The 19,062-nt window shown below is 42.1% G+C and overlaps 1 protein-coding gene across 1 annotated transcript; it reads left to right on the top strand.

Moving 5' to 3' along the window:
• The first annotated feature begins 687 nt into the window (after positions 1-687).
• scfd1 (sec1 family domain containing 1) lies at positions 688-18,647 on the top strand. Its single transcript, XM_064927860.1, has 24 exons — positions 688-796; positions 1,432-1,591; positions 1,928-2,018; positions 2,243-2,365; positions 2,590-2,677; positions 2,799-2,888; positions 3,314-3,369; positions 3,882-3,967; positions 4,405-4,504; positions 6,854-6,993; positions 7,296-7,386; positions 7,506-7,585; positions 7,775-7,856; positions 11,321-11,417; positions 11,537-11,607; positions 13,324-13,403; positions 13,532-13,594; positions 13,796-13,871; positions 14,181-14,234; positions 16,960-17,012; positions 17,117-17,150; positions 17,269-17,334; positions 17,497-17,565; positions 17,964-18,647. Exons 1-24 carry the CDS (start codon positions 766-768, stop codon positions 17,985-17,987), a joined length of 1,905 nt encoding a protein of 634 aa, XP_064783932.1. The 5' UTR covers positions 688-765; the 3' UTR covers positions 17,988-18,647.
• The last annotated feature ends 415 nt before the right edge of the window (positions 18,648-19,062 follow it).

Below are 19,062 nucleotides of genomic sequence, written 5' to 3'. Positions count from 1 at the left end.
ACCCCCTAATTGTCAAACTAATAATAATGTACAACAATATAGAAGATACATGACTAGAGGTTATGCAATATGGGTGTATATCCATTGCATGCTTCTTAGATGTGTAATTGACATGACCAAGGAGCTATTGCAAATTTGAAACTATAAAAAATGTATGTTACACCGCGTGATTTTACAGTACACAAACAAGAGTGTGCAGTATAGAAGGGTAGTCAGAGGACATTAGGTCACATGACCAAGGAGCTATTGAAATTCTACATTTTGAAAAATTATTTTAAAATCTTGTGAGATGAAAATGGACAAACTAAAGGGTGTGCAATGTGTAGGCCTACTGAGTGGACATTCTGAACCTTGTTTGAAGTCACTAGTTCACATGACCAAGGAGCTATTGAAAATCTACATTTTGAAAAATTAATGGAAAACCATGTGAGATAAAAAAAAAAATACAAAAAAATGGACAAACTAAAGGGTGTGTAATGTGCGTCTATGCCATCGGGCTAGCTACAAACAGTTTTGAAAGTGTTTGGAGTAATGGTTAAAGAGCTATTGAAATTTGAAAAATGTGACTTTTCACTATGTTGACGGTCCCTAACTGCTGTTGGTGAACGTAAGGAAAACTTCAGGCGAATATCCAACCTGAAATTGTTTTTACCTTGGTTCACTCTGGCCACATTGAGTCAAGTCCCGAATTACACACTGCCTCTCAACCAAGCCGCACTTAGCTGCCACGTCATCTGTTGCCCCGTCACTGCATAAACAGAAAAGATGGCCGCCTCCGTCCGGGAAAAGCAGGCAGGTCTGTCAATGGTTTCGGTCATAGATTTTTGCTGAACATAGGTTGTCGAATTGTTGATTCACATTGTAAAACCGACTATTTTCTCTGACCATAGCCTGTTGAATAAAATACGAACTTCCACGATGGCCACCAGCCATCTTCACGAGGAAATCAATGCTATGCTAACTTATTAGCTAGCTATCGTAAACGCGTTACAATAATATTATGAAGCAGAAACAAGTCGGATGGCTAACCTACACTTACTACTACTCTTGACTTCACTAGACACTTTGATGTGGTTGTCATGTCAAGAAACAGGAATACCACGCAGTGAATGACTGACAGATATAGCTAAACCGACTGCAGTATTGTTCATTTGGATGAGTGGCTAACTAGCTAACGCTAGCTAACTAGCCATTTCACTCATCAAACAATTTCACTCGTTGATTGGCAGAAATGGTATGGCAAAGTCCCAGTTCCCCCAGTCCTGTGCCATGTTTAGTATGGTAAAAGTGGTGGTTGTGCCAAGGGTTTTGTGGTGGCTGTCCCAAGGGTGTGGTGGGATGTGCAGCACCTATTGCACAAATATTTCCAATTTACATCATCTTAAACATTGGCCAAGCATGACTTTATACTGTATTCTTCTGTGTCCCCAGCTGCATTGAAGCGCATGCTGAATTTCAACACTTCTCCGTTGAAAAACACTGCTGCTGAGCCAGTATGGAAGGTTCTGATCTACGACAGGTTTGGCCAGGACATAATCTCCCCTCTACTGGCGGTCAAAGAACTACGGGACATGGGAATCACTTTGCACTTGTGAGTAACTCACAATTTGACATCGCTATTAATAATCTATTAATCCCCTTCACAAAAGGTAAATGTAGAGAACTAAAATCATGATGCACCAGACAAATAATTAATGAGACTGTAAAGACTTTGAATTTGAGTAATGTAACCCAATCAACTGGTCAGTATCTATTGAAAATGAATGATCTACCAGTGCAGTATATTTCAAAGGACGACAACAGTTTTTTGAGAAGTTGAATTGAGCAATTGCATACAAGTCCACAAACACAGCATTGACTTGGTGTCAATCAATGGACGACACCTTCATCTAGAAAGGTCTTCAATATATTTGATCATTCTCTATAGGTTACTTCATTCAGACAGAGATCCCATCCCGGATGTGCCAGCCATCTATTTTGTTATGCCGACAGAGGAGAATATTGACCGGATATGCCAGGTAAGCATCCCTCACTCAGAATATCAACATTACATCATCAGATATGATTAAACTCAGGATAGGTCTAGAGGTGATAAGAACAAGTGTATTGGGCCACTGAGCCTATCCATTTGGTGGCCTTGGCCAGATACAATTATTTGTTGTCCAAAAATTACATCCCAGACATGTAACATCCTACTAGTCAGTATATTGGTACATTCCATTGTTTTGTTTATTTCTCTCAGGACCTTCGTAACCAGCTGTATGAGTCATACTATTTGAACTTCATCTCAGCCATATCCAGAAGTAAACTAGAGGATATTGCTAGTGCAGCTCTCTCAGCCAACGCTGTCACCCAGGTTACCAAGGTGAGTCCACCACACACTAGTTCACCTCTCTTCTAGGCTGTCTCTCAAATGGTACCTTATTCCCTATATGGTGCACTATTTTTTTTTCTGTAGGGCTCTGGTCAAAAGTAGTACATTATGTAGGAGATAGGGTGCCATCTGTGACTCCATCCTAGTCATTTTCTAACACACATCACAGGATATTGAACAGCCTTTTAACAGTAAGGTATTTTTTGCTTTCGTAGGTGTTTGATCAGTATTTGAATTTCATCACACTCGAAGATGATATGTTTATCCTCTGTAATCAAAATAAAGAGCTCATCTCCTACCATGGTAAGTTCATTGGATTCAGAAACTGTGCTAGATTGCACTTTGCCATTTTCATCAGATCTTATTCATGATTAGCTGGCATGATTGTATTTGACTTCCTGTTTTCTTATTCCCTTTTGATTAGCGATTAACAAACCGGACATCATGGACACAGAGATGGAGGCCATCATGGATACGATTGTAGACAGCCTTTTCTGCTTCTTTGTCACTCTGGGTGGGTCTTTCCACAGAATATTATTAGTGCCACAACGCTATTGAGACTCCTTGAGACAACACTGTTTGGTATTTCAAAATACTGTAAGATTGTTTAATTTACTCAGGTGGTTCATGGTTGTACCATTTTCTCCCTGCTAGATGGCAGCATCACTTTTGTTATTACTCACCTGAATCGAAGCGATACCAAAATCATATTTCCTAGAGAGGAAAACGTTTTGAAAGTAAAGGCCAATGGGGATAGTGTGACTATATAATGCATTGAGCAAAGTATACCCACTGCATCCCTAACTTGCAGGTTGTATACGATTCTCAGTTTTATCCTCATGGGATTCACAGCACGTCCTCGTATTCTCTATAGACACGCTCTGCTAAAGTCGTCAATGCCCTCTATTGGCAGTTAACAGAACCGTTTTGTTTTCTTAGGTGCTGTCCCCATAATCCGCTGTCCAAGAGGGAATGCTGCAGAGATGGTCGCGGTGGTGAGCATCATCCTTCCTCATTTATAACTCTCTGAATTCTCCTCAACCACTGTCAAGGGGCCCAGTCTGTCTGTCAGTCTAAATACACTTTGTATTATGTCTTGGCAGTGCAGACAGGGCTGGGAGAGTAGTACCCATCCCCAGTGGGTACAGTGAAAGAGGAAATTAGTCATTTGAGGACGACATCCAAGTCCATCCACCTCCAAAACCTCACTGTTTGCAGACAGTATTTGCAGGTAGATTCTTGATGTGGGGAGGAATGTTGATGCAGCCAGTGTGGAAGCTGATCCTCCAAGAGCCTTAATGGATGGATGCAGTGTTTCTCCTCCAGTTACACAGCACTGCTCTTTGTTCCCTATACTGTACTGTTGTGTTGTGGTGAGGGTCTCTAAGCTCTCTGAAACGCTGCAAGACTGTGTGCTAAGCGTATATCCGGTTAAGAAGATGTAAGGCGTCTTACCTAGCTGCATAAGAAGCAAAACTATCTAACCCAGTTTCTCTGTTTGTTGCAGAAACTTGACAAGAAGCTGAGGGAGAACCTGCGAGACGCCAGAAACAGCCTGTTCACTGGAGACAATATGGGGGCCGGCCAGTTCAGGTGGGTCAGGGTGCAGATTAGTACATTGGGTATGAACCATAAAGAGAGCAGACTAGATGTAGACATTAATATCATGATTCTGTACTGTACCACGGAAGACCTACTCCATTCCCTAAGACAAACACATAAAATGGCTTCCCACCCACACACACACACTGTGCTGCACAATGTCTTTGTCTATCTCTGAAGTGGAAATGTGCTATTCTGCTTTTCTCCTCTCCTCTGCTCTCCAGACTCACTGAGTGGTTCGCTAGGCCTTCGCTAAGTGGTGGATGAAGTGAAAACAGTCATGCTTCCTCTGGGAAGCTCTAAGCAGGATCTATTTCAGGTCTTATTTTGTGTCAGCTTTGGTGGAGCAGCGGGAGAGCCTAGCCAGTGGGGAACTCTGGGTACATTTATCATCCTCTCGTTTCATCTCGCTCTCTGTCTCTCTTCAGCTTCCAGAGACCCCTATTTGTACTCGCTGACCGCAACCTGGATCTTGCCACCCCTCTCCACCACACATGGACCTACCAGGCCCTCATCCACGATGTGCTGGTAAGACTAACAGGAAGCCAGGGAATCAGGGGGAGGGAGGGAGAGAAGCAAATCTGTCTGTCGTACTCCCACTACTCTGTTATGATGGACTTAACAGACACATCATACACTGACAAAAACTAAGGGCTTACCCATGAGAAACGTCCACTCCACAGTCTTGAGTAATTTATGGTGCGTGGTGTTGTTGGGTGTATGATATTTTGCGCTCTATAGGATGAACTATGACTATAGTAGTGTGAATTGGGATTTATACAGTTGAAGTCGGAAGTTTACATCCACCTTAGACAAATACATTTAAACTCAGTTTTTCACAATACATGACATTTAATCAGAGTAAGAATTCCCTGTCTTAGGTCAGTTAGGATCACCACTTTATTTTAAGAATGTGAAATGTCAGAATAATAGTAGAGCGATGTATTTCAGCTTTTATGTCTTTCATCACATTCCCAGTGGGTCAGAAGTTTACATACACTCAATTAGTATTTGTTAGCATTGCATTTAAATTGTTTAACTTGGGTCAAACGTTTCGGGTAGCCTTCCACAAGCTTCGCACAATAAGTTGGGTGAATTTTGGCCCATTCCTCCTGACAGAGCTGGTGCAACTGAGTCAGGTTTGTAGGCCTCCTTGATCGCACACACTTTTTCAGTTCTGCCCACAAATTTCTATAGGATTGAGGTCAGGGCTTTGTGATGGCCACTCCAATACCTTGACTTTGTTGTCCTTAAGCCATTTCGCCATAACTTTGGAAGTATACTTGGGGTCATTGTCCATTTGGACCCATTTGCGACCAAGCTTTAACTTCCTGACTGATGTCTTGAGATGTTGCTTCAAAATATCCACATCATTTTCCGTGCTCATGATGCCATCTATTTTGTGAAGTGCACCAGTCCCTCCTGCAGCAAAGCATCCTCACAATATAATGCTGCCACCCTTGTGCTTCACGGTTGGGATGGTGTTCTTCGGCTTGCAAGCCTCCCCCTTTTTCCTCCAAACATAACAACGGTCATTATGGCCAAACAGTTTTTATTTTTGTTTCATCAGACCAGAGGACATTTCTCCAAAAGGTACGATCTTTGTTCCCATGTGCAGTTGCAAACCGTAGCCTGGCTTTTTTATGGCGGTTTTGGAGCGGTGGCTTCTACCTTGCTGAGCGGCCTTTCAGGTTATGTCGATATAGGACTCGTTTTACTTTGGATATAGATACTTTTGTACCTGTTTCCTCCAGCATCTTCACAAGGTCCTCTGCTGTTGTTCTAGGATTGATTTGCACTTTTCGCAACAAAGTACGTTCATCTCTAGGAGACAGAGAGCAGTATAACGGCTGCGTGGTCCCATGGTGTTTATACTTGCGTACTATTGTTTGTACAGATGAACATGGTACCTTCAGGCATTTGGAAATTGCTCCCAAGGATGAACCAGCCTACACATTTTTTTTCTGAGGTCTTGGCTGATTTCTTTTGATTTTCCCATGATGTCAAGCAAAGAGGCACTGAGTTTGAAGGTTTCTGGAATTTTCCAAGCTGTTTAAAGGCAGATTCAACTTAGTGTATGTAAACTTCTGATTCACTGGAATTGTAATACAGTGAATTATAAGTGAAATAATCTGTCTGTTAACAATTGTTGGAGAAAATTACTTGTCGTGCACAAATGTCCTAACCGACTTGCCAAAACTATAGTTTTTTAACAAGAAATCTGTGGAGTGGTTGAAAAACGAGTTTTAATGACTCCAACCTAAGTGTATGTAAACTTCGACTTCAACTGTATGTATGTATATATATATATATATATATATATATATATATATATATATATATATGCATGCCAAGGTTTGATTTTTTTTCAAGGTAGCGCTACTGCAATTACCTTGTGTGTAAGATTAAGAATAGGGTACATGCTGTGGTATGTGCTCAGTGCGGTGACCTGTGCCAGAGGTCATAAATATTTGTGACGAACCATTTTCCAGCATCCCTGCCTTAAAATTATTTCTGGTGTAAAATGTACAATCCCGTCTCCTCTCCTTAGTTTTCAGTATCACGAGTCCTTTATTTTAACCTCAATATATGTATGACAACGGTTGTTATTTTGAATGTAGGTATTATGAGGATGTAAGTAGATATCAGTGTTTATCCCAGAGGTATCTATGGACCAGTCTTTTTTCCCGATGATGCAAGCAGAAATATGACCAGACTACACATCCAATAGGATCTCTGCCAGACGCCAACCATCATCCCGACACTGAAAAACATAATCACTCAGAAATGACTATTTGCAGGAAAAATACCATTCGTAGTGGAAATGATTTTGCTGTGTGTGTGTGACACTAATGTATTTCTGTGTGTGTGTCCTAGGACTTCCACCTGAACAGGGTCAGTATGGACGAATCTGTGGGGTCAGAAGCTTCCCCTTCCGGAGCCAGACCCAAGAAGAAAAATAAGAAGAGTTATGACCTCACAGCTGCAGACAAATTCTGGCAGAAACACAAGGGCAGGTTAGGAACTCACTTGTGGTGATTACTGATTCAGAGTGTAGCTTGTGGCCAAGGCTTCATAACTAGGTAGCAACAGTATATTCCAAGCTTTGCTTGTTAGAAACTCCATTCCATTGGCTAAAGTGTGATTTTTAAACTACTGATTTTAAAGGTAGTCTGCGTTTGATGCTTTATAACTCAATAGTAACCCTATATTTCAAACAATTTTTTTTAGAGTTATGCTTTATAACTCGGTAGCAACAGTATATTTCAGCTCTGTAGTGAAGTTCTTCTTGGCTGAGCGGTTGTTTTGACTCTTCCAGCCCGTTCCCGGAGGTGGCTGAGTCTGTACAGGAGGAGTTAGACACGTACCGAGCCCAAGAGGACGAGGTGAAACGCCTCAAGAGCATTATGGTAAGGAGGAGCACAGGCGGTTTTCTAGAGCTGTTCAATGAAGTAGTCTCACTGAAAACAATGGACGACACTCACACCTGCAAATTCCCCACTAAAATAAGACTTTTGATCTTCTCCAGGGGTTGGAGGGTGAGGATGAGGGACCCATTAGTAGTATTAGTATGTCAGACAACACCGCAAAACTTACCTCAGCTGTCAGGTGAGCATCATTGTAGAATTTTCATTTTATTTGAACTAGGCTAGTCAATTAAGAACAGATTCTTATTTACAATAACGGCCTACCCCGTATATGTAAATATACAGTATTTCTGTATTATTATTTATTAATTGCTATGCTGTTATTAACTGCCCAGTCTGGACCAAAACTGCTCTGCTTTTCCTCTACTAGCTCCCTACCAGAGCTTCTGGAGAAGAAGAGGCTGATTGACCTCCACACTAACGTAGCCACTGCCGTTCTGGATCACATTAAGGTTAGTATTAAACCCGGTCATGGCCTGACAACTAGATAGAGGGGATTCTCTCTATGTCCATAGTGCACTGCATCCAACGAACACTTTTTTTTCAGATATTAAACATGCATGGAAGACTGCTGTGCAGCCCGTGTGAGCTCGAACATCTCAGAGCAGTCACTATAAAGTTGTTACTAAATCTGCCAGTAAAGGACTGCTGAAGCGTCCTCTTGACTTAGACTAAGTTAAGCGTACCTTTTAAGCCCACATACACATTCAGCCCACTTCCATTTATGGATTAAATCTAATGTTTCAACCAGTTCATGTGGTTGTTTTTATTCTAAGCCAATTATATGTTTTCTTATTAAGTTATTGACAGTTATGTGTAAGTTCCTACTAGTGGCCAACTTCAGCTGCAAAAAAAACGTTGGTGTGGAGGCGACTCAGAGAAACATTTTTAGTACCTCAGATGCGTGATCACACCTAAGAGATGAATGTGTTGATCTATGCACATGATGGCATACTACATGGGTATTCATGACTATTTCTTGCCAATTGAAAGTAGATGTGTCATGCTAGCAGTCGTACCACATGTTACAGTCAATACAGTGGCAACATAGCTTGGTGAACCACAACAGTATAATAGTATAAAAACTCACCACTCATATTTTTTTAATGCATTTTGTCTTGTTTATTTTAATGTTAAATTAACCTTGCATTATTATACATGGATGTTTTTTTTGTAAATTGGACATTTTATCTTAAAGGGTACAGTAGCACCAAAAGCACCCCCTCTATACATTTACATTTAAGTCATTTAGCAGACGCTCTTATCCAGAGCGACTTACAAATTGGCAGTATGGGAGGATGAAAGATGACACATTTAGGGCCGGTTTCCTGGACATCTACATTGAACATACTGTTTAGTCCAGGACTAGGATTCATCTGTGTCTGGGAAACCAGACCATATAGTTTAGTAGAAAGGAAGTGATACCAGCTTGTAGTGGGCTGACTAGTCCTGAATTGTCCTTTAGTTCCTGGACCATTTTCCATGCAGCTCCAGGTGACAGAGAACACATCAATTAGGACCGAGCCAACAAGCTGATCAGAATGTAAATCAATATTAATACTGACGTTGCATACTATTTTAGTATATAGTGTATATTTATACCTCAGACCATTGGTTTCCAAATATTTTGTGAGTAAACTTAGCTATTTTGTATTTTTCACCGTAAATTATTGATGCTCCAATTAAGCCCAGTTTGCATTGAAACACAGGGATTGTGTGTTGATATCCCTAATATTCAATAAACCCGAGTATAAATAGATTTGCTTCAGATTTAAGTGGCTAAAAATACTGAAACGTCACTTATACATATGATCCATGGTTCCTTTAACAAAATGTAGAACAATCAAAAGCCTCGGTACTCTGTCCAAGACATTTGGAGTGGACAGGTAGTCATTGAAGCAGAGAGAGAGAGAAGAATAGGATCAGATTTGAAGGACATCAGGGATAGAAGACCTACAAGTGTGTGAGACTAATGTAGGACATCAACCACCTGAGTCACTGCCTGTTCACACCTCTACCATCCAGAAGGCGAGGTCAGTACAGGTGCATCAAGGCTGGGACTGAGAGACTGAACAACAGCTTCTATCTCAAGGTCATCAGACTGCTAAATAGCAATCACTAACCCAGAGAGACTGCTGCCTACATGGAGACCCAATCATTAGCCACTTTAACAAATTGATCACTAGTCTCTTTATACAATGCCACTTTAAATAATGCTACTTTAATAATGTTTACATATCTTACATTACTCATATCATATGTATATACTGTATTTTATACCACCTATTGCACGGTGCCTATGCCGCTCGGCCATCGCTCATCTATATACTTACATGTACATATTCTCATTCACCCCTTTAGATTTGTGTGTATTAGGTAGTTGTTGGGAAATTGTTAGATTACTTGTTAGATATTACTGCACTGTCGGAACTAGAAGCACAAGCATTTCGCTACACTCATGTTAACATCTGCTAACCATGTGTATGTGAGCAATAAAATGTGATTTGATTTGTGGTGGATCAACATGAGGGACAAGATGACTATTGGACAACTAAGGTACTGTATAAGGTAGTAGTTGTGGAATTGTTAAGTTAGATTACTCGTTGGTTATTACTGCATTGTCGGAACTAGAAGCACAAGCATTTGTTACACATGGTTAGCAGATGTTAATGCGAGTGTATGTGACAAATAACATTTGATTTGATTTAATGCAGTTAGGATCGGGAGATATTCATCTTGTTGTCCCTCATTCATCTATGCGTTTCTATCTTTTGGTTCACCACGTGCTTTTGTCATGCAACAGTAGAGTTGAAGTTGAACTAATTAGAGACAAGTTGAACTAATTAACAAGAATAGCAGTACAGAAAATGTTAACCAGCTTTCAACTAATTCATTAAAAGTTGTGTGCCTTATGATCTTTGTTGCATGGCTTCTTATCCACAGAGGTCCAGTGTGGGTGCAGGGTTGTGTTCTAACCAAGCAGTAACACACCTAATTCAACTAATCAAGTCTGGATTGAAGTCTATGATTAGTTGATCAATTGAATCAGGTGTGTATTGGTTGAAGAACAAAAGCCTGGGTCGAAATTGATCTCTGTGGATACGATTGGACAACCCCTGTTATGAATGCTGCTTCCATGATGAATAGTGATGATCAATTGATTTGAACTTTAGGGGAGATGATTATAATTCAAGTTTACATAAGAAATATCAGTTTTCAACATTTAGACATGAATTAAAATTGATTATTTAAGAGGTGGGAATTTTTGGAACACCCATGGGCTTAAAGGTACATTCAGTTCTCATTAAACCCAGTCCACACTTTTCAAATATTTTTCTCACAGAAAACAAATGGTGTTCTAAAACTTCACATGAGAGATGAATCTTTCAATTGGATGAATTTATTTTTTGTTGTGTATTTTACCCCCTTTTTCTCCCCAATTTTGATCTTGTCTCATTGCTGCAACTCCCCAACGGGCTCGGGAGGCCAATGTCAAGTCATGCGTCCTCCGAAACATGACCCGCCAAACCTGCGCTTCTTAACACCAGCCCACTTAACCCGGAAGCCAGCCGCACCAATGTGTCGGAGGAAACACCGTTCACCTGCAGGTGCCCAGCCTGCCACAACGAATCTCTAGAGCACGATGAGCCAAGTAAAGCCTAGCCAAACCCTCCCCTAACCTGGATGACACTGGGCCAATTGTGCACTGCCCTATGGGACTCCCGATTACGGACAGTTGTGATACAGCCCTGGATCGAACCAGGGTCTGTAGCGATGCAGTGCCTTACACCGCTGCACCACTCGGGAGCCCTTCATTTGATCATTTTAACAAAAAATATCTCAACTTAGATTTTTGGTGGGCACATACTTATAGGTACTCTTTCTCTAATGTGTAACTTCTGTGACCCATCCACAGAGCCGTAAACTGGACGTGTACTTTGAGTACGAGGAGAAGCTGATGAGCAAATCCACCCTGGAGAAGTCTTTGCTGGACATAATCAGTGACCCTGATGGTAGATGTGCCTCTGTGCTTATCTTGGCCAGAAATAACATAAATCATACAGTCGGAAATACCCGAGGTGCCTGTTGATGTAAGGTTTGTTAAACAACTTTGTTTTTGTCTTTGTGACAGCGGGAACACCAGAGGACAAGATGAGACTGTTTCTGATTTTCTACATCACAGCCCTGCAACCCCCTTCAGAGGTGAGGCCTGTCCCCCACTTAACCCTTACCCTATCAAACACACGCATACTGGACTTAACCCTGTCCCTATCAAACACACGCATACTGGACTTAACCCTTACCCTATCAAACACACGCATACTGGACTTAACCCTGTCCCTATCAAACACACGCATACTGGACTTAACCCTTACCCTATCAAACACACGCATACTGGACTTAACCCTTACCCTATCAAACACACGCATACTGGACTTAACCCTGTCCCTATCAAAAACATACTAGACTCAAGTCACACATTTCACCGTGAAACACATGCCAAACTAGACTCAATCGCAGGTCGGAGTGGAATAGGGGAATAGGGTCGGAGTGGAGCCACAAGATACAGGCCCCTTTGTCAGGGAACTTTGTTGATTTGTCTGATTCACTACGGTCATATGTAGTTTCATGTCCAATGGAACCAAAAATGGCACAATAGCAACCTCAATGGAGACATTTGTGGTCTCACTGGATGTGGTAGTCTTAGTAACAGCACAATATACAATATGAAAAACCTTGGCCCTGGCTTGCGTTTCATTGTTTAGAACACCAAACATCAATTCTCAAATCATTTTTTCCTATGATATTCAAACCAGCTTTTCTTCTTACAACATTCAAAGGCTTTATTGTTCGATATGACACGTTAGAGCAGATTCAAGGAACATTTCTACCCTTTGAAGCCGAGGCCAAATGTCATTACTCCAGAAGTCCAATAATGCTAGCTTGTTCTGTTCTGGGCATCTCAAGGCCCTCTGTATAGGAGGACACCCAGCTCTCCACTGTGACTGTGGGTTCTACGTCTGCTTTCTTCAGGGAGGCGGCGCAGCTCGGGGACTAGCCTCTTAGGGACCCTGCTAAGACTTGGAAGACCTTAATACTGGCTCTGCTTCAAGCCCTGTCACCACCACCTCAGTAACCACAGTTCACCACAGAGGAGTGAAGTCAAGTCCCTCCAGCCGCCAGCTCCAAAGAGCTGGGAGGATGCCAGGGGCCGTATTCACAAAGTCTCCGAGTAGGAGTACGGATCGACGATCAGTTCCCTGCTCGTCCATATAATCGTTTTCATTATCATCTAAAAGGCAAAACTGATCCTAGATCAGCACTCCTGTTCTGAGGAGCATTAATATGGGCCCAGGTTTCTGGCTGCAGGCTGGGAACAGCGTTAGGATCAGGCTGTCCTGGAGCATCATGTTGATCAATGGTCTTCCTAATAGCCCTTCTCCTCTGAGATGCCATTCTGCTTTCCCGGCCTGACAGCTGAAGTCAAGCAGGAAATCTTTTTCCACCGCCAACGTCTTGTGGTATTCCTCCTTTCATCTCTGTCCCCCACTTAACCTGAACCCGTTCAGGGCCGATTATTACCATGGGATTACCATCCCCTCTCTGGTCCGTTCTCCAGTTGGTCCAGTATGTACATTTATAAGGTTATTTGTTTTCCCTGGATGCTGTGGTGTAACATCCGTTTAGTTACATTAAAAAGTACTTGTCTCTGCCATCGTAATGTACTGATGATACCACCATACACGTGTCACACTCTGCTTTAGAATGACTAGGTTTTTATTTCTTCAAGCTTTTTTTTTTAAGTCCCTGGTCGGTAAATTCCCTACTAACACTCGAATGCCTGCTCAATCACTTGTATGTTTTACCTTGGTGAAAACAGGCATACTGTTATCTTACTGGGGTTTTTCTGTATTTCAGACTGATCTGGACCAATACAAGAAGGCTCTTCTAGAGACTGGCTGCGACCTGTCCTCTCTCAACTACATCAAGCAGTGGAAGTAAGACATTACAAACAAGCTTGCATTTTCAGCATATAATGCTTCATACATGCAGAACCAAACAGATAATAAAACACATTGTTTTGGGTTCCTTCAAGGAGCTTTTTATGAATCATTTGTTTTGCCAGGGCTTTCACAAAGATTGCTGCCACACCATCTAACTATGGGAACAGCGGTGTGAAACCTATGGGGTAAGAAAGAGAGAGCACTCTCTGTTTGTGTCCCAAATGGCACCTTATTCCCTACACAGTGCACTACTTTTGACCAGGTTAGTGTACTATGTAGGGAATAGGGTGCCATTTGGGACATTACAGAGTTTCCCTTGTTTCAGGGGTCCCATAGACCTAACCCCCGTGCTGACCCTGTCCTCCTCCTGGCTCTCTATCCCACAGCCTCTTCTCTAGAGTGATGAACTCTGGCTCGCAGTTTGTCATGGAGGGGGTGAAACACCTGGTGCTTAAACAGCATGTGAGTAGCTTTACACACACACACACACACACACAGATATACATGCGCACAGAATTATGCACAGAATCACACACATGCAGAATGAGTGATACTGAATGTCTCTTAATAGACAGATGAGAGGAGCAGTCTCATCATGATACTCTCTGTATATGTGTTTTCAAAATGTCCAGATGTCCCTTGGCTTTGATGGGAAGGTTTTGCCTGGAGACGTATGATAATATCTCACACGGCTGCTCATTGGAGTCAGTCTGTAGTGATTATAATTACCTGGTGAGAAAGAACAGAGTTTTTAAAGTGTTTTTCTTTCAGAACCTGCCAGTCACGCGTATCCTGGACAACCTGATGGAGATGAAGTCCAATCCGGTGAGCCGTCTCCTCTCTTCCCTCCTCCTCTCTTCTCTCCTCCCCCTCTTCTCTCCTCCCTCTCTACTGTGGACATTCCTCTATGTTTCTGCTTTGTTGCACCATCACATTCAGGAGGGAAGCATGCTGATGAATACAGCGGCAACAAGATGAACAACCTGATGGGTGTCTCATGTCTGCAGTCGGAGACTTCTCCAATCATGCCCCCTTCTGATTAGATCACTTCTGAATATGTGGGGGGAAACTAGTCATCACAAATTGTGAAGACGTGACTAGATTTTTTAATAAAGGCAGCAACTGTAGCTAAGCTACTTTGTAAAATGTAAAGTAGCTGTCTGCAGTCGTGTACATACAGTACTAGTCAAAAGGTTGGACACACCTACACATTCCAGGGTTTTTCTTTATTTTTACTATTTTCTACATTGTAGAATAACAGTGAAGACATCAATACTATGAAATAACACATATGGAATCATGTAGTAACCAAAAAAGGGTTAAACAAATCAAAATATATTTGAGATTCTTCAAAGTAGCCACCTTTTGCCTTGATGGCATCTTTGCACACTCTTGGCATTCTCTCAACCAGCTTCATAAGGCCGTCACCTGGAATGCATTAGCGACAGTTGCTGCCTATATTAAAAAATCTAGTCCCTCTTCACAATTTGTGAAAAATAAAGTATACCCCTTGAATGAGTAGGTCTTTCTAAACTTTTGACTGGTACTGTACTTGCAGATGACCTATGAGCTCACATTGTAGTAGTGTTTTTGTCAAGTCGGTCAGTCATGTGCATAACAATATAGAAATGCCAGGTATGCTTCCCAGATGGCACCCTATTCCCTATATAGTGTACTACTTTTGACCAGAGCCATATGGGCCCTGTTCAAAAATTGTGCACTATGTAGGGAGTAGGGTGCCATTTGGGATGCCACCCCACTGATTAAAAACAGCTCTGTGAGGGTGGCCTGTCCTGATCTACTCTGGGGGCTCCACTGTGGTACGAAACCCTAGCCGCTAGCTGCCTGCAGGGCTGCAATAGAGCTCATGGGCAGCACTGTGGACTCTCAATCCTCTCTCTGGGAGGACAGGCGCACACTGAACCTGGAGATTAGGTTACAGCTAACCCAGAAGCTCTCTCTACACTTCCTCATCTCTCTCTCTCAGCTCCTTACCAGCTTACCCTGAAGCAGAGGGAAGGTCCACTTCACTGAAAATCATTCACAAGCCATCCTCTGTGTACTCAACACTACACTTGTTAGTGTAGGCCACCAGGCTTGAGGCAGGTCCCCTATTCCCCTCTGTGGTGTCTAATTTTCCCTGGATCAGCTGCTACATCTATAGAGGTGTTACATCAACTTAGTCCCTTTGTGATTACCATCTCTCACAGGTCCATAAACATTTAATATGAACAAACGCTTTTCAATCTCCATTATCTCCGTTCCATCTTGTCAGCGTTTCAGGTGGCACCCTATTCCCTTCAAAGGGAATAGGGTGCCTCTACTTAAAAGTAGGGCGCTTTATAGGGAATAGGGTACCATTTGGCACTCATACCATGTGTCTACAGCCAGGAGGGAGCAGGGATTACAGGATTCTGTTACTGGCTTTAGATGCCCCCCAACCCCTATCCCCACCTCTCCAAACACTGAATTGGACATAACAATATTATCATTTTCTCAGCTACTGGAATTACATTGCACTGTACAAAGCGCTTCTTGTTCGGTGAGCCGAGGAGAGGGGCACATCAGTCCAAATTCAACAGCCTCCATCCTCCTCTCCCCACCCCTGTCCCGCATCCGATGGCCCTCTTGGACAGGTGTAATCTATCGGTGGTTCTTCTGTGTGAACACAATGCCATTCCTCTCCCAGGCAGGTTTAGCAGTGTGTTCAGGTTTGATATCAGAAGCCCTCTGCTGAACTGCCTCTCTCCTGTGTGGGGAAAGACGATAGCACAAAAATCTGGAGCATCTAGTCAGTTCAGAGAGACAGGGAGCTCCTCTTTCACCAGCCTGACTGCAAAGTATTTTCTCTTCTGGTGAAGAATGTGAGTGGGCCACGGCTCTGCCAGATAGAGGTAGATGCATTCGGTCCATTGGGAAGAGAGGAGAGAGACTAGGGATGCATCCTAAATGGCAACCTATTTAGTGCACTACTTTTGACAAGGGCCAATAAGTCTTTGTTGTGAATTGTTAGATATGTTGTGTATTGTTAGATACTACTGCACTGTTGGAGCTAGGAACACAAGCGTTTCGCTACACCCGCAGTAACATTTGCTAAACATGTGTATGTGACCAATACAATTTGATTTGGTCAAAAGTAGTGCACTATAGGGAATAGGATGCAATTTGGGAATCAGCCCAGACTAAAGACTTGGTTCTGGGTTAAGGAGGATGTATGAGTAGAGAGAGGGGGGGGGGGGGAAGAAACTAACTTCACTGATCCTATTTATGACTAGTTCTGGTAAATGTGACGTTTCTGTTGAAATCAAGCAGGTGTTGCCTGAATCTGAATTCTGCCTGATCTGATCGCACTTGAGTCAATTGGTTGACTTGGTCTCACAGGACCCATGCTTATGCAGGAGTTGCTTTTAATAAGAGGAACTGGGTGACCTTGAGCAATGGGGGGGGGGGATTTTGGGGTTTCTAGAATTGTCAGAAAATGGTCTATTTCTTGTTGTTCACGTGATGTACACGTTTGTTGGTTTATTGATGATGTTTTTATGATGTGCAGGAGACTGATGACTACAGATACTTTGATCCCAAGATGCTGCGCGGCAGTGAGAGGTAAGACTTCAAGAGCTCCAAGGATAACAGTTAAGGCCTCTAAATAGTAACGTGCATTTTCTGTCCGTAAGATCTGTGCCTAAACACTCCTGTTCTCCCAACAGCTCAACCCCAAGGAACAAGAACCCGTTTCAAGAGGTGAGTCCTGCCATGGTCAGCACAAACACACAAACAGGGCCTCCACTAAATCTGTGTGTATAATGTACATGAACCTAGCAGCCTCAACCTGTCAGTGAGATCTCACCTTCTGTTTCAGGCTATCGTCTTTGTGGTCGGAGGAGGAAACTACATAGAATATCAAAACCTGGTGGACTACACAAAGGTAAACTATCACTCCAAATTTATTTTTATTTTTTTAATTAATATTTTATTAAAATATCTACATGAAACTTTTGTCACAATGTTATCATTGTATTTTGTGAAACCTCTTCATATTTTCAGTTTAGTTTTTTTGAACAATGTGTATTTTGTGGCATCCTTTTAGGCAAAGCCAGGGAAGAGGGTGCTGTACGGATGCAGTGAGCTCTTCAATGCAGGGCAGTTTATCAAACAGGTAGGAGGACCACCAGCCTTAGGTGTGCGTCCCAAATGGCAACCTATTACCCATATAGTGCACTACTACCCTATGTGTCCCTGGTCAAAAGTAGTGCACTGAATAGGGAACCTGCATTGCTGGTTAAGGGCTTGTAAGTAAGCATTTCACGGCAAGGTCTACCTACACCTGTTGTATTTGGCGCATGTGATAAATAAAATGTAATTTGATTTAAAAAGGGTGCCATTTGGGAAGCAGGCTTTTTGTTGAGTAATATCAATCATTTAAGCCTGACTCATAATATGGAATGATGATACCCGTATTGTGGGTTTGTGTTAAATCACCTACACTGCTAGGTTGATCTTAGATTTCTTTAGTGCGATGTAGTTTTTATTGTTTCCCCGTGTTTGTCTCCACAGCTATCCTCACTCGGCCAAAAGTAAAAGCAAGAAAACATATCAACACTTTCTTTTCTTGGATTCCATTTCTCCTAAATACTCACAACTGCAATCAAGACCTCTCTAATCATTGATGATCGTATTCAGTTACTCTGGATCCTGTCTGTCTCTCTCTGATATTCCATGTGTTTTATAATGTGTACTATACTTACATTGTTTGTTTAAAGGCCCATTCCAGTCAAAAACATGATTTTCCTGTGTTTTATATTTCCATACTATGAGGTTGGGGAAAATATTGCAAAAATCTGATAATGCCCTTTTAGTGTAAGAGCTTTTTGAAAAGACCACCTGAAATTATTGCCTGTTTTGGTGGGATGGAGTTTTGGCCTGCCTGGTGAGATCACCAGGTGGTAAATTAGTTAATAGGCGAATAAGAGAGAGTTCCAAACCTCTCTGCCAATAACAGATAGTTTTCAGTTTTCCCCTCCCCACTCCGACAGTCCTACCAAAATTCTTGTTTGAGAAATTACTCTTGCTAAGAAGCTATTTTCGTTACTTTTTGACCATTTTAATTGAAAACAATCGCAGTAAGGTACTTAATTGTTACCTAGAAATGATTTGATATTGATATAAAAACATCTGCATTGGGCCTTTAACTAATTTGCTTTGCACTCTCAACAAATAAAGTTGAATAGTCTTACTCAACACAGTTGCTGTGTAGTATATCAACCAGAGTTTTTCAACATGTCCTTTGTTTAATCTTATTCAGGATCAGGACAGGGTGTTTTAGTAGACTTCCTCTTGCAGCGAACAAGGATACAAATATATAATATTTACAGTCTACAAATAGCCCCGTTTGTCTGTGTCCGTTCCCCTTAGGCGAGTTGGCGCTGATCTCGAATGAGCTAAGAAGCCAGTGTCAGTTTAGTTGCTGATCTAGAGTTGTAGCATGGAGAACTCACCACTATTACACAAGGTGCTGCGGTTTATTTTCTGTATTGCCCAACACCATAGACTAAGACTGCTACCTTGACCAGATTTAGGTGCCACCAAGTATGTATCGAAGTGTATTATTAGCTGACCTGACTTCCGTGGCTAGCGTTGCAACAGCCACTCTCAT

The sequence above is a fragment of the Oncorhynchus masou genome, chromosome 21, assembly GCF_036934945.1.
Source record: "Oncorhynchus masou masou isolate Uvic2021 chromosome 21, UVic_Omas_1.1, whole genome shotgun sequence".
NCBI classification, from domain to species: Eukaryota; Metazoa; Chordata; class Actinopteri; order Salmoniformes; family Salmonidae; genus Oncorhynchus; species Oncorhynchus masou.
The sequence above is the reverse complement of the archived record's forward strand: the minus strand, read 5'-3'. Positions and strand labels throughout refer to the sequence as shown.